Source organism: Cnephaeus nilssonii (assembly GCF_951640355.1).
Source record: "Cnephaeus nilssonii genome assembly, chromosome: 5".
In the NCBI taxonomy this organism is placed as follows: Eukaryota; Metazoa; Chordata; class Mammalia; order Chiroptera; family Vespertilionidae; genus Cnephaeus; species Cnephaeus nilssonii.
In genome coordinates, this window is record NC_137076.1 from 33,145,804 (window position 1) to 33,158,514 (window position 12,711).

General features: G+C 50.4%; 1 protein-coding gene across 2 annotated transcripts in view; it reads right to left on the reverse strand.

Moving 5' to 3' along the window:
• The window catches only part of SCARA5 (scavenger receptor class A member 5), a 101,831-nt gene that overhangs the window by 15,786 nt on the left and 73,334 nt on the right, over positions 1–12,711 (reverse strand). For both annotated transcript variants that reach the window (XM_079770953.1, XM_079770954.1), the window contains exons 6-7: positions 10,744–10,842; positions 8,750–8,806 (exon numbers count right to left, since the gene is read on the reverse strand). In XM_079770953.1, the coding sequence (XP_079627079.1) occupies positions 8,750–8,806; positions 10,744–10,842 (156 nt within the window). The remainder of the gene's footprint in view (positions 1–8,749; positions 8,807–10,743; positions 10,843–12,711) is intronic.

Sequence of the window (12,711 nt, forward strand, 5' to 3'; positions counted from 1 at the left end):
GGCCTTTCCTAAGAAGGCTCTTTCACACCCTCTGCCTTCACTCACACACTGTCCTGTCCTGCCCTGCTTTTTTTCTCTCAGTTCTGCTCTCCTTCAAGTTCAAAGCCTGAGACCCCTGGCTGGAATGCTTCCCCGCCCCCATACTTTAAATCCTTGAAACAGGACCTGCCTTTAGCACCATATTGACCACCTTCTAGCTATATGACATTGGGCAAGGAATTGAACCTCTCAAAATACGGAGTTTCCTCATCTGGGATAACCACACATACCTTAGGGCAGTGATGGCGAACCTATGACACGCGTGTCAGCACTGACACACGTAGCCATTTCTGATGACACGCGGCCGCTGAGGCGGCCGCATGCCGAGGATGAAACATTTGCTGCTCCTGAGGATGAAACATTTGCGAAATAATGTTTTTTCCTCAAAGTGACACACTACCCGAGTTATGCTCAGTTTTTTGGCGAAGTTTGACACACCAAGCTCAAAAGGTTGCCCATCACTGCCTTAGGGAGTTACTCTGAAATATACATGAGCTCAGTGCCTGGGGTGGTCGATTCTCAAGAAATAGTGTTGAACCCAATATAAGCCCCAAGGATCATGCTGGGGGACTGAGGCACTGCTGCCAGGGACTCACCCAGCTTTTGAGTCAGGGAGGAAACCAGCCCCGACACCCTCCTATCACAGCACCCACAAGACCTCAGGGGTGTCCACAGGCTGTGCCTCCCTCTTTCTTCTTTTTTCTTCCATTAGAATTCTACAACAGACTCTTTAGAAGACAGGCTGGAATCTGGGGCCAGGGGAAATAGCCCATATAAAAAACTGGCTCCAAGTTCACCCTGAGGGTGTTTCCCATTGTTCAGGTGGGCTGTGAAGCAGCTAAAGCTGATTCCATTACATCAAAGACACTGTGGGCCCTAGCTGGTTTGGCTCAGTGGATGGAGTGTAGGCCTGTGGACTGAAGGGTCCCAGGTTTGATTCCAGTCAAGGGCACATGCCCGGGTTGTGGGCTTGGTCCCCAGTAGGGGACGTGCAGGAGGCAGCCAATCAGTGATTCTCTCTCATCATTGATGTTTCTCTCTCTCTCTCTCTCTCTCTCTCTCTCTCTCCTTCTCTCCTTCTCCTTTCCTCTCTGAAATTAATAAAAATGTATATATATATTTTAAAGACACTGCGGGGACCTCCCTGATGGAATGAATCTGCAGTGCCTTCAGCATGCCTCTCTCCCATCCTCAGAGGAGAGGGTGAAAGGTCATGGGGGTTAAGATCAATTCCTGAGTTTGTTAGAATTGCCTTCTGCATAAGCAGTTTAATCATTCCTGGTTTTAAAGGACGTCTCAACTTTAAACTTCCTTTGTACAAACCCACATCAAAGACCAAAACGCCAACTCTTCAGTAGTGTTGAGGCATTGTTTTTTGGAGAAAATTCCTTGGTCACCTTCAGTCGGAAAGTTTGTTACTGAAGGAGGTTTCTTGCAGGGCACATCCCAGAGGCCACCGCATGCTTGCCGAGGGGTTGGGAATGCCAGCCAGCGGGGCCTGCCCAGGCCCTTCAGGGAAAGACAGGCACAGCAGTGTCAGCTAAACACAGGGAAAGAGGGACACGGGGACAGCATGGGACAGGCCCTTTGCTCACTCACCATAGAAGGGATAGGTGTTTAGGGCACAAACTGGTCACCTCCACTCGCAAGCGTGAGATACCCCACTAGACGAAGTTAAAAAGAGCAAACCTTCTCAAATTCCACTTACACGCTTGGCTGCTAATCCTTTACATAAACTCCAAACACTGGCATGTTTATTTTCTCCCAGTTAGCCCTCAGTATTGGCTTTCAGTTGGTTCCTGCTTTCACTTAGCATATATTTATAAAACAAGCATTCGCGGGTCTGCTAGTGACCTCCGAGCACCGCCAGAGCACAGATTCCCAGGGGGCTTCCTTCCCCCTGCCTAAGCTGTTTCTCCTCGCGAGGGCCCACGCTGCAGCTCTTCTTTCTGCGCTTTTGTAAGGCACGAATGCAACGGGGCTCACTAGCTCAGCTGTTCCTAGAAATAGGAACACTATTTCTTCCGTGGGGTTCAATACTGTTTCTCAGGCACCCCCCATCACACAGCCACATTTTACCACCTGGCTTCTTAAAGGAGCCAGGCCTTTTGTGTTTCCAGCCCCTCTGGAACCTATTTGAAGTCATCAAACCAAGGGCAGCATGGATTAATCGGAGCGGAAATGCTTTCTGCACACAGCCATGTAAAAGCTCTCTTGGAAGGGGTCACCGGGACGCTTTCAGGAAAAGTCACTGGATTTGTTTTTGGAAGGCTTAAGATAGGCTCTTGGCAAACCAGAATGTTCCGAAGGCCAGATCCCATTCTTTGCATAGTACCGGGGAAGAGGAAATGGCGGAGGCTGAGGGTCGGGCCTCAGCGCTGGGTCAGCAGGGGACTCCGGTCTCAGGATTGCTACTCCATGGCCTGTGCTGCTCCCCAGAGCTCACATGTCATCTTCCCAGGATCTATGTTTCTGAAAAGCAGGACTTTCTAATGGGGGAGCAGCTCAGACAAGAGGAGGAGCAGGAGCAGCAGAGAAACATGAACTTGGAAATGGACCTTCCCATGGGGAGAAAGGGTCTGCCTGCCCACCCGGTGCCTGGCACTGGTTGCGGTGTTGAGGGTCATCAGGGACGGCTGGGGCTTCGTTACCTCTTGTTCTAGGCCCCAGTCTGGTCCCCTCCCTGGTCAGTCGCTGCCGTGTCATTCCCTGCTTCCAGCCCTCCCAGGCTTCCCAGTGCCCCGAGGTCACGCCTGATCTCCTGACCATTGATCCAAACATACCTCTCTGGCCTTGTTTTCTTCTTATGTCCAAAACCCTCGCCATATCCAACTATTTGGACTTATCAGACAATGCTCTGCTAATTCATGCATGGTTCTCTTTACTGGAATACTTCACTTTCCACCTCCACCTGATACCCACCAACTTGCTCTTTAAGACTTGGGTCAAAGACACCTCTCAACTGACTCCCACAACAGGAGGCATACTATCTTTTGTACAGTAGCACTCACCACACTCTACTGTGATTTTTGTGTCTTTCCCACCTGCTAGACTGTGAGCTCCTCAAGGTGAGGCCAGGTCTTACCCATCTTTGGTTCCAGTGCCTGCTATATAGCAAATGCTCAATAAATGTTTGCTAAAGAAGTGAATAAGCCCAGCTAGCATGGCTCAGTGGTTGAGCTTTGACCTATGAACCAGGAGGTCATGGTTTAATTTCCGGTCAAGGGCACATACCCAGGTTGTGGGCTCAATCCCAGTAGGGGGCTTGCAGGAGGCAGCCAACTAATGATTCTCTCTCATCGTTGATGTTTCTATCTCTCTCTACCCTTCCCTTCCTCCCTGAAATCAATAAAAATATATTTTTTAGAAAAAAGAAGTGAATGGGCTCATGTTCTGTTTTCAAAATGTCTTCCTCCTCCCACACATCTATCTTTTCTTGATGATGGAAGTGAGGGAGTCCAGTTCCTCCCTTCCCGAGGGCCCTTCCTCACCTCTCTCTCCTCTGCTCCTTCCAAAGCCTGCTCCGTGCCCCCTGGCTTTCTGATCCAGAGGCTTCAGGCCTTTGCTGTCCCTGCCCAGGTTTCACCTGGTCCCCACCATCACCTCATTTACCACGTCCTTGCCTTCGTTTCTTTCTCTCTGGTGTCTCCCACTCTGTGCCAGCGGGGACTGGGAGCAATGTTTGCCGCAGGACAGTTTTTCTGAGTGAATGTTGTGTCCCTCTCCATTTTCAGCGAGACTAGACATACACTTAGGTAGGGGGAGACATTTGAAAAATACTTTCCTATCTCTACACATTCTTTGGTATTTGCATCCGCCGAGCACTCGCTCAATAAGTGTCTTGAGCAGGAATGAGCGAATGTACAAAGCAAACAAATGTGTGAGGCAGTCCACCTGCCAGGTACGGGCCCGGTATGTGCCCGGTGCTTCTGCAAAGGTTACCTCAGTGAGACAGGTGACCGATCTCAAAGAATGGGAAACACAGCGGTGTGGGAAGGGCTTCGCCGGCAGATGCCTGCCCCCCACCCCTCGCACCCACTGTGGAAAGTGTGCTGTGGCCTGTCTCAGAGCCACGAGGCAGGTAAGGCAGCAGAGGCTTGGTGACATGAAGAGCAAACCCGGGGGCAGGGAAGAGTACCTTTAAAGTAACCGAGAATTGCCGAGGAGGGAATTAGTACCTTCATACTAAACCGCTAAGGACAGACAGAATGGCCCATAGGACCCCATGCTGTCAAAGGCCAGGAGAATAAAAGGTAACTCAAGATGGTAGCAGGAGGACTCGGGCCAGACAGACCCCATCTCTGTCCGCTCCACACCTTATGGACTCGGTGACATCGGCCAGGTTCCTTCTCCTCCTTCCCCAGCCTCCTCCTCACCTCCCTACCCTGGAACATTACTGTGAGAATTCAGTGCATAATACACACGGAAGCTTTCCTCCCATAGTGCCAGGTACACGTTTGTTGGTCTGAGTGGTTCATTTTCCTTGGGAGTGTGGTTTACTTTTAAATCATGTTGTCAGTGGGGTATTCAAAATGTAGGAGGAAAAGAGGACGTCTACGCACTAAGTGAATAAAGAAATATGATTGTATATAAAAGGTCCGGTAGCTCTGTCTCTCCTTGCCTGAAAAAAATGCTAACTTCCGGTGCTACATTATCCTTAACAGATTCCCGGGGGCACTGCTTGCAGCCAGCTGTAGGTGCAGGGAGGGGAGGAAGAGAATTCACAAACTCCGACAGACTCTCTTTGCATCCCTTACTCTAAACCAGATTGAAACATCTCAGCAGCTAGGGAGGAAAACTGTCTAGAAGCCAACATCCTGATAATTTATTTTGAGCTCATACAGCACGCTGGGGTGCCCACTGCCCCCCCACCTTCAAAGTTACATCCCTAAATATTAAAAACACACATAAGATGTTGGATATTTTTCAAGTTTTCTGAGATGCCACTGATAAGTATCAACATGTGCTGGCTTAGAATTAACCCTGGGTCATCCTGCATATATTTTCCATGTGAAACCAAATTGAGGAAAATATTTTAAACAATCTGAACTTATATCCTGCTTTAAATTCATGCTGTGGGGCTTAAACAAAACCGAATCCTTTCCCCACCCCCTAGCTGCAAAAATACTATTTATTTTTCTTGCAAATGGACCATATACGAAGGTAAAACAAATGTCTTTCTGTCTTGAGATGTATATATCTTTTCTGGCCAAGCTCTCCAAAGCCAAACATCTAACAGAATGACTAATATCGCCCTTGCCTGAAATAAAAACAACAACTTTACCTCTCATCGAGCAGAAATCAGGAGGTCTGGATTCTAGACCCAATTTGGCCAGGACCTAGCCTGGGCACTGTGGCCAGTCTCTCCAGCTCTCTGTTCTTGCTCTCTGTTTAGGGAGCGGGTGGGGTGTGCTTGGGCGTAGGAGAGGAGTTGATCTGAAACCCCACCCAACTCTAAAATCCTATGACTCCAGATCAAAACACGGGTAAACAATGGCAAGATCTTGTACAAATACATTGTAATATTGACTTAAAACATGGGTGACAAGAAGTCTTCTCTATAATGCCCTCTTCAAAGGAAACCCCCAATTTCCGATTTTGACCTGAGGTGTGTCAATCTTGTTTTTCTCATCAGTTCCTGTCACATAGTAACATCCCTACCTGCTGGCTTTAGGTTTGTGCTGCTAAAGGCCAGAGGTGTTTGGTAAAGGTTCCATGGCCTCAGCCCAAGCTGGGGTCCTGGAGGAGGGTCCCTCCTCCACTGTACTCCTTTTTGAAGGAGGGTAGAGCTCCGATGCTGAGAATCCTTCCTCCCGAGCATTAGGACAGCCCTGGCCCAGGGAATGACTAACAACCGCCACCATCCCCCCCTTCACCGCCCCCCCCCACCCCCCCGGCTCCGGTAGCGGGCAATCAGTGTGGGTCAGAATTTCTGCACTTTTCTGAAAGATGATCCTTGGCTTCCTCCTCAGAGCCTCACTCCCAGGGATATAGTTTATGCCTCTGGGATTGGAGTTCCATGGAAACACAACCAGGAGTCTCAACACAGCATGGGTTTTATGTGGTCAGAGGCAGGCCAGGGGGTGGAGGCCATGGGAAGGCATAGATCTCAGCTCTACATGGCTGCAATGGCCCCATTCAGCCTAAAAGACCCTGAAATCTGTATGTCAGGCGAGGGAGTCACTGGGGGTTTTAAGGAGCCCAACCCTACTCTTCAAGACCAGGCCTAAGCTCTCATGGCAGAATCAGAGAAGTCGGAGGCCCAGGTGTTTGGTTCTGCCTCTGCACTTGCCCTGGGAGAGCCAGTTAGCTCCCCACTCGGGCCTCTGGAAGCGGGGAGATGGATGAATGGCCTTCAGTTTTGCGGTCCTACAGTTCCTGTAGGTCTCCTCCGTCCCCTGCATGCTGAGTAAAGCATCCCATGATGGAGCTGTCTCTGCTGGGCCACCTCATCGCCCAGGTCCATCACCAAGGGTGACGCTTCTGGGTCTCATCGGGGGGCAGGAAGGAGAGGCGTAGACTCTGTGCAAGGGCTGTTGTCTGACCTCTGGGCTCCAGGGAGGGTGTAGCTGCCTCAGGGCAGGAAAGAATGCCAGCAGTCCCTGAGGAGGGGCTGTCCGGAGCTGACATCAGCCTCTTTCGGTGCAGTCAATAGGCTCCGGGGCCAAGTGGATTAACCGTCCTTCTCCCAAGCTCCCCACCCACGCCCCGGGGAGCCCCACACCACTGTGGGCTCAGCTCCCACCTCCCAGACTGTGGCCCCAGCTTCCGAGCCCAATCCAAGCACAGAGCCCAGCCAGCTGGGCCCACAGAGGTGAGTTAAACAGTGACAAAAGCAGCCTTGGGACTAGTGGTGACTGATGACCACCTCCTCTCCCTGGGCTGGGCGAGCACAGACCTCCTCTCTCCTCTCAAGCCGGCTGAAGAACGGTCGCCAAAGAGTTCCTGACAAGCACCCCTCTGGTATGTGGGCAGTGTTTCTGATTTCCCTCTAAAGGTCATCTTTCCACAGTCCCTCCCTTCCTGCCACCCCATCAGGAGTTGTTTATTTCACACAGCTAAATGCCATGGTCCTTCTCAGCTCCCGTGGCAGCAATCCAGCAGAGCGCAGTCAACAAAGAGAGCAGGAGAAGGCAGCAACCCAAAGACCAAGTATGGTGCCCAGCCCAGTTCATAAATGTGACTCTGATATGTCACAGATGTCCTAGATCAGAGCCAGACTCCCTTCCTTGGCCATCAAAACTTGCCTTTTGGCTCCTGCAGGGTCCAACAGATCTCCTCATCTAGCCAGGGCACGGCTAGCTCAGCCGTTGGCTGCTCTAGAAAGGGCTCCAGATAACGCCAGAAAGACTCTGAAGCACATATATTGCTTTGTGGATCACAGCATCTAAGGGGAGGTGGATGTGTGAAGTCCAAGGTATGTGTAGGCACACCTTGTCCTCAGGTATGTCCATCACTTTAGTGACAAAATACTGTCACAAATGTGTTCTCTGTTTGATCCTGAATCACAGCCCCGGGAAAGGGAAGGACCGTGGAAGGAGGAGGCAAGTTGAAGTTCGGGACACCTTGGAAAAGGGCACTATTAAGGAGCGAGGTCTTCTGGTCAAGCATGACGGGGAGGAAAGTACTATTTTAAGGACCTACTGAAACCAAAGATTGGCCTTAGGGAAACCCATCCATCTGGGTTCCAAGTGTGAAATCTGAAGAGGTGCCTGTTCCTGAGTGTCTAGGGCAGAAGGTGGAGGCAGGCGCTCTTTCCCAGCCGTCTCCCTACAGAGCCAAGGCTGCGGTACAGATGCCCTGGAAGAGGATAATCCGTCTGTGCCTCGCACAGGGCCGCAGCATTTCAGAGCCCAGCAATACTAGGTGCTGGCATTCTTTTGCAACTTGGTTAGGAGACACTATTCATTGAGACTTGGCTGGGAGACTCATTCTCCTCTGGCAATCTCTCCAAGGTTCTACATGGAGCGGGGAGAATAAACCCTGGAAAAGAGTGTTAACTAGATAAGCTGGCTTGCCTTATAAACATTTTAGGAAGTACCCTTGTCAGAAAGACGCCCTTTCTGAGACTTGGGGGCCTGCCAGGTAACTGAGATCCCTCGCATCTCTGCTCAGTTGGTGGCAAAGGGGGAAAACAAAAGGGACCCTGTTTTGCCTCCATGCCTTTCCCCACGCAAGTACTCAGGGAAGCCATGCATTTTTTTTAATGAGGCCAGTGACTGAATTATAGCAAGCATCTCCAGTGATTTTAGGAAGTGTGTCTGAACTGGTGTATTACACAGGATAATAATGAACACTTACTGATTCCTAACCTCATGTCCAGGCCCAAGCACTTGATGTGATGAACTCATTTACTGCTCACAGTGATCCTGTAAGGTATGGACTCTTTTGTCCTCATTCTACAGATGAGAAAACTGAGGCCCAGAGATTACATAGCTGTCTAGTGAGGCAGCCAGGAGGGAGCCCAGGAAGTCTGCCTCCAGGTCCTGCTACACAACCACGGGGCTTATACCACACCTGGAAACGTGGTCTGTGTCCCCGGACTACACCTGTCTCTTGGTGGAGCCCTGACACAGGTAGGGGGCTCCTTTAACATCAAAGCCCTGGACCATGGGTCCAGCCCCTGAACCCCCAAACTGGTGGGGCTTTCTGGGTGACAGCTATTCTCGTGCTGACGCAGAATCCAGTGACCCCAACAAAGTTTCCTTACTGGCATCCCCCGCTCTGTCTCCTTTATCTCCTTTTTCTCCTTTTGGGCCTCGGTCACCTGAAACAGAGGAGAAAACTGGCATTAGAAACGGAAGTAAATCCTAATGGTAAATAAAGTATTATCTGCAGGAGACATTTTTAAAAATAGATTTTTTAAATTGATTACAGAGAGGAAGGGAGAGGACGAGAGAGATAGAAACATCAATGATGAGAGAGAATCATTGAGCGGCTGCCTTCTATATGCTCCCTACTGGGGATTGAGCCCACAATCTGGGCACATGCCCTGACCAGGAATCAAACCCATGACCTTCTGGTGCATAGGTGACCTTCGACACTCAACCACTGAGCCACGCTGCCTAGGCTGCCGGAGACTTACTAACCCAAGATCAGGGAGAACATCAGGCAGGAGCCAGCAGCACCGAAGGGCAGGCCATGGCAGGAAAGAGCTACCTGCTCTGTCACCTGGGGAAGGAGAAGGCATCCAGCTGAGAAGTTTCATTTCCTCCTCATTAAAGCCTCACACACCAGCATAGACTAAAGGCGTATGTGGTATTCAGCAGAAAGAAGACAAAGCAACGATATTCCTATTAAACACTCAAGGTTTTCGAAGTCTACATCCAAGTTCACTCTAATAAGCAGAGGAAGAGAGAAGGAGGGAGGGTCTTCAGTTACAGAGAGAGAGAGAGATGGGTTCTGTGTTAGGCAGCTTTACTAGTGGGGGAGGCCAGAACGCATGGAGGAGAGTTCCCAGGGAACTGTGGTATTCCCTTCCCAGGATATGGTCTTTCCCCAGCTAGCATCTCAGTCTACAAAGAAGTAATGGGTCCTGACACCACTTGAGCAGGCGATACAATGACCTGGCAGTTCTATTCCAAGCACCTTCAGAAAGCTATCTGCAAATTAAAGGCCCAGGGCATGATGTCTGGTGAATATAAGCAAGCCAGCAAATTCCAGGGGAGAACACCAAGGATGATCCAAGTTTTGCAAAACACACAAAACAAAGGCAACCATAAATGCAAATATAAACATGAATGTGTTTAGAAAAGGTCTGGCAGGATGTGCTCCCAACTGTTTACAGTGGTTATTCTACAGAGTAAGAGCTTAAGGGACCAAGGGGTGGGGGGCTGGCTTTGGATGGTACACTCCACACTTCTGTTTTGTTAGGTCTTTTCAATAAGGATGTTTGGTTTTGGTACTCTGCTTCGGAATCCATTTAAAACATGTGGATCCTAAAAGGAAGGAAAACCCCAGCTTGTTTAATCACCCCCAGAAGGTAGAATAAAAGTTCCCAGGGATGGAAGGTGAGGAGGCCATCCTAGACCTGGGGTGGGAATGACTAACAGCACGTTTTCCCTAGATTTCATCTTCACAAGTGCGGAGGTCGAGCCCGGGGAAAAAGCATCATCCTATTTCCTCGTCACCTTCTGCCACGATGCAGGGCTGGACACTCTTGAGATAAACGTGGAAAGACAGGGACTGACTATAAAGTGGGCTCCCCTGACAATGAACAAGGTGCCTATCAGCAGGAAGGAAAAATGAGAAGAAACATTCTTGGCAATGGAAAGCTGAGAACTGATTCCAGGTTGGGGAATACAAAGACTATGGCGGACTGGGAGGAGGCGGCAGTACTGGAGAGCAGGTGGCAGTCCCGGGTCCCTGCGGGCCCCTCTCCCGGCCGGGCTTCCTCGTAGCGGCAACCAGTGGGACTGCTGGTTCTCCCATGCATTTCGACAGCACTTCCGAGCTACCAACGTGTTTTCACACATACACATCCCATTGAATCCTCAGGACAGCTCTGCGAAATATGGCATCCCGAGAGTGTCTCGTGTGGGGATGAAGAAACGGATGTTGAACGAGGAGATTAAGTGACTTGCTCAGGGTCACTCAGCTGGCCTGCGGCATAGCCAGAATTCAGAGCCAGTCCATCCGCTGCGATGCCCATGCGGGTGCCCGGGGGCCAGCAGTCAGCGAGGGTGCTCTGAGATTCATTATTACCTTTGATCCCGCGCATGCCCATCACGCCTGTGGCTCCCGGCCTCCCATCATCACCCTTGGGGCCGGGCAGTCCTGGGGTTCCTCTCTCCCCTGGAAGACCTGGGGAGACAAGAGACAAGTTGGGGCCTGTCGAGGTCACCGTCTGGCTCAGCAGTTGACTTCAACCATGAACCCTCCCATTGCCTCTGCTTCCTGATGCCTCTCAGGTAACCTAAAGGCAGCGACCCGAAGGTCAGCATATACCTGCCCCATTGACACCCTTTATCCAGTGAGGCCGGACACTAACCCCCCAAAAATCCAGTTCTACTGAGTGATGGCGGCGGTGGAGCCAACCCCATTTGGGAGCTGTGCCTTTGCCTCTGGCTGTGCTGGAGATTTAGATTTGGCAACATTTTTTCTTGGAGCGTTTTGTATGTGACAGGCACTGTTCTGGATGCTTCGTGTAAAGTATCCCATTTAACCCTCACAATAAACTAAGGTATTATTTCACTCTGTGCTACAAACGAGGAAACTGAGGCCCAGAGAGATTGAGTAACCTGCCCACGGTCACACAGCAGAGTGTCAGAGGCTGGATCTGAGCCCTGGTCTTTCTGAACTAAAAGCTCAGGGTTAGTTGGCTTCATCTCACACTGATGAAAAGGGTTTACTGGTACTTAGGGTGGGAGGAAGATGAAACAGCTCCCCACACAGGGGAGTGTAGAGACGGGGATAGTAGGCGGAGGAGGAGGAAGAAAGTCAGCTAGGTCAGTAAAGGGGATGATGGATGGCCTGCTACCAGGTCAGGCCCTGGGGCTCCTGACCAGGAGGCCACACAGCCACGTGCCACCAGGGAGAGCCAGAATCAACACACGTTTTCACCCAGTGACAGCCCTGGGTCCCCAGTGGCCTGACCTTAGCCCACAGTTAACTCTGCAAAGCAGTGCAGCCGTAATTACTGATTAATTGTTCTTTGCTGCTCTGAATGTTAGTTTTCTTTGGGCTTTTTCTCTAACATGAAGACACCTGTCCCCAGTTTATGTCAAATGGCTGGAGGAGGACAGGTGGCCCCATGAGGGTGGCAGGACCTCAGAGAAGGGCTTAATTTCTTTTTCTCCTTCCTCACACAATTTTCCCAGAGTCCAATGGCCCTGATGCCACAGAACTGTGAGTCTAGTGCAGGATGCGCCCAGGAATCCCCATCCTATCATTTACTAAAGCAGGAAAAGGGGTGCAGTTTTGAGTTTAGGGAGCGTCCCTGAGAGGGAGAAGCAGGGAATGAAAGCCAGGCCATGGGCTCTCCCTCCGCCAGCCTCTGCCTCCTCCTTAGAGAGTTAGGAAGGAGATGGTTTGGAGGTATGTTTCCTGATATAAATAAACAGACACCTGCCCCCTGAGAAGCTCTTCCTTTTATTACATTGTTCAGACGACTTTTCACTCTGCTAGAAAAATGTTGGTCACAGTAGAGGCTCAGGAATGGACAGACTGGGATGCAAAGTTTGATAGAGTAACGGAACAGGAACCTCCAAGACAATGAGAGTAAGAAGAACATACGGCACATCCTTGAATAATGTCGTTTCATTCAGTGTCGTTTTGTTATAACATTGATGAGATGCCATAGGAACTTAACTCATTTATATCTATTAGCCTAAGGTAAAATAGGTTCGTTACATGTTGTTTCACTTAAAATCACAGAACCCATCCATGATGTTAAGTGAGGACTTATTGTACACTTTCCAGAAGGCAAAAAAGTACCCTCCCTACCAGCCACTGGATCTCCAGGGCTGTCACCCGTGTGTGTGGCAGAATAGAGAGGTAGGAGAGGGGCAGGTGTTCATTGACAGAACCTGACGTAGGTTCAGAAGGAGGTGGGGACACCAGGTACCTGGTGATTCACTGAGCGGGGCACAGCATGACTGGAGGGTTGGTCTGGATCACAGAACACCCTCAATTCCTTCTGAAGGCCCTGGTCACACAGAGCCTGTCTCCTGG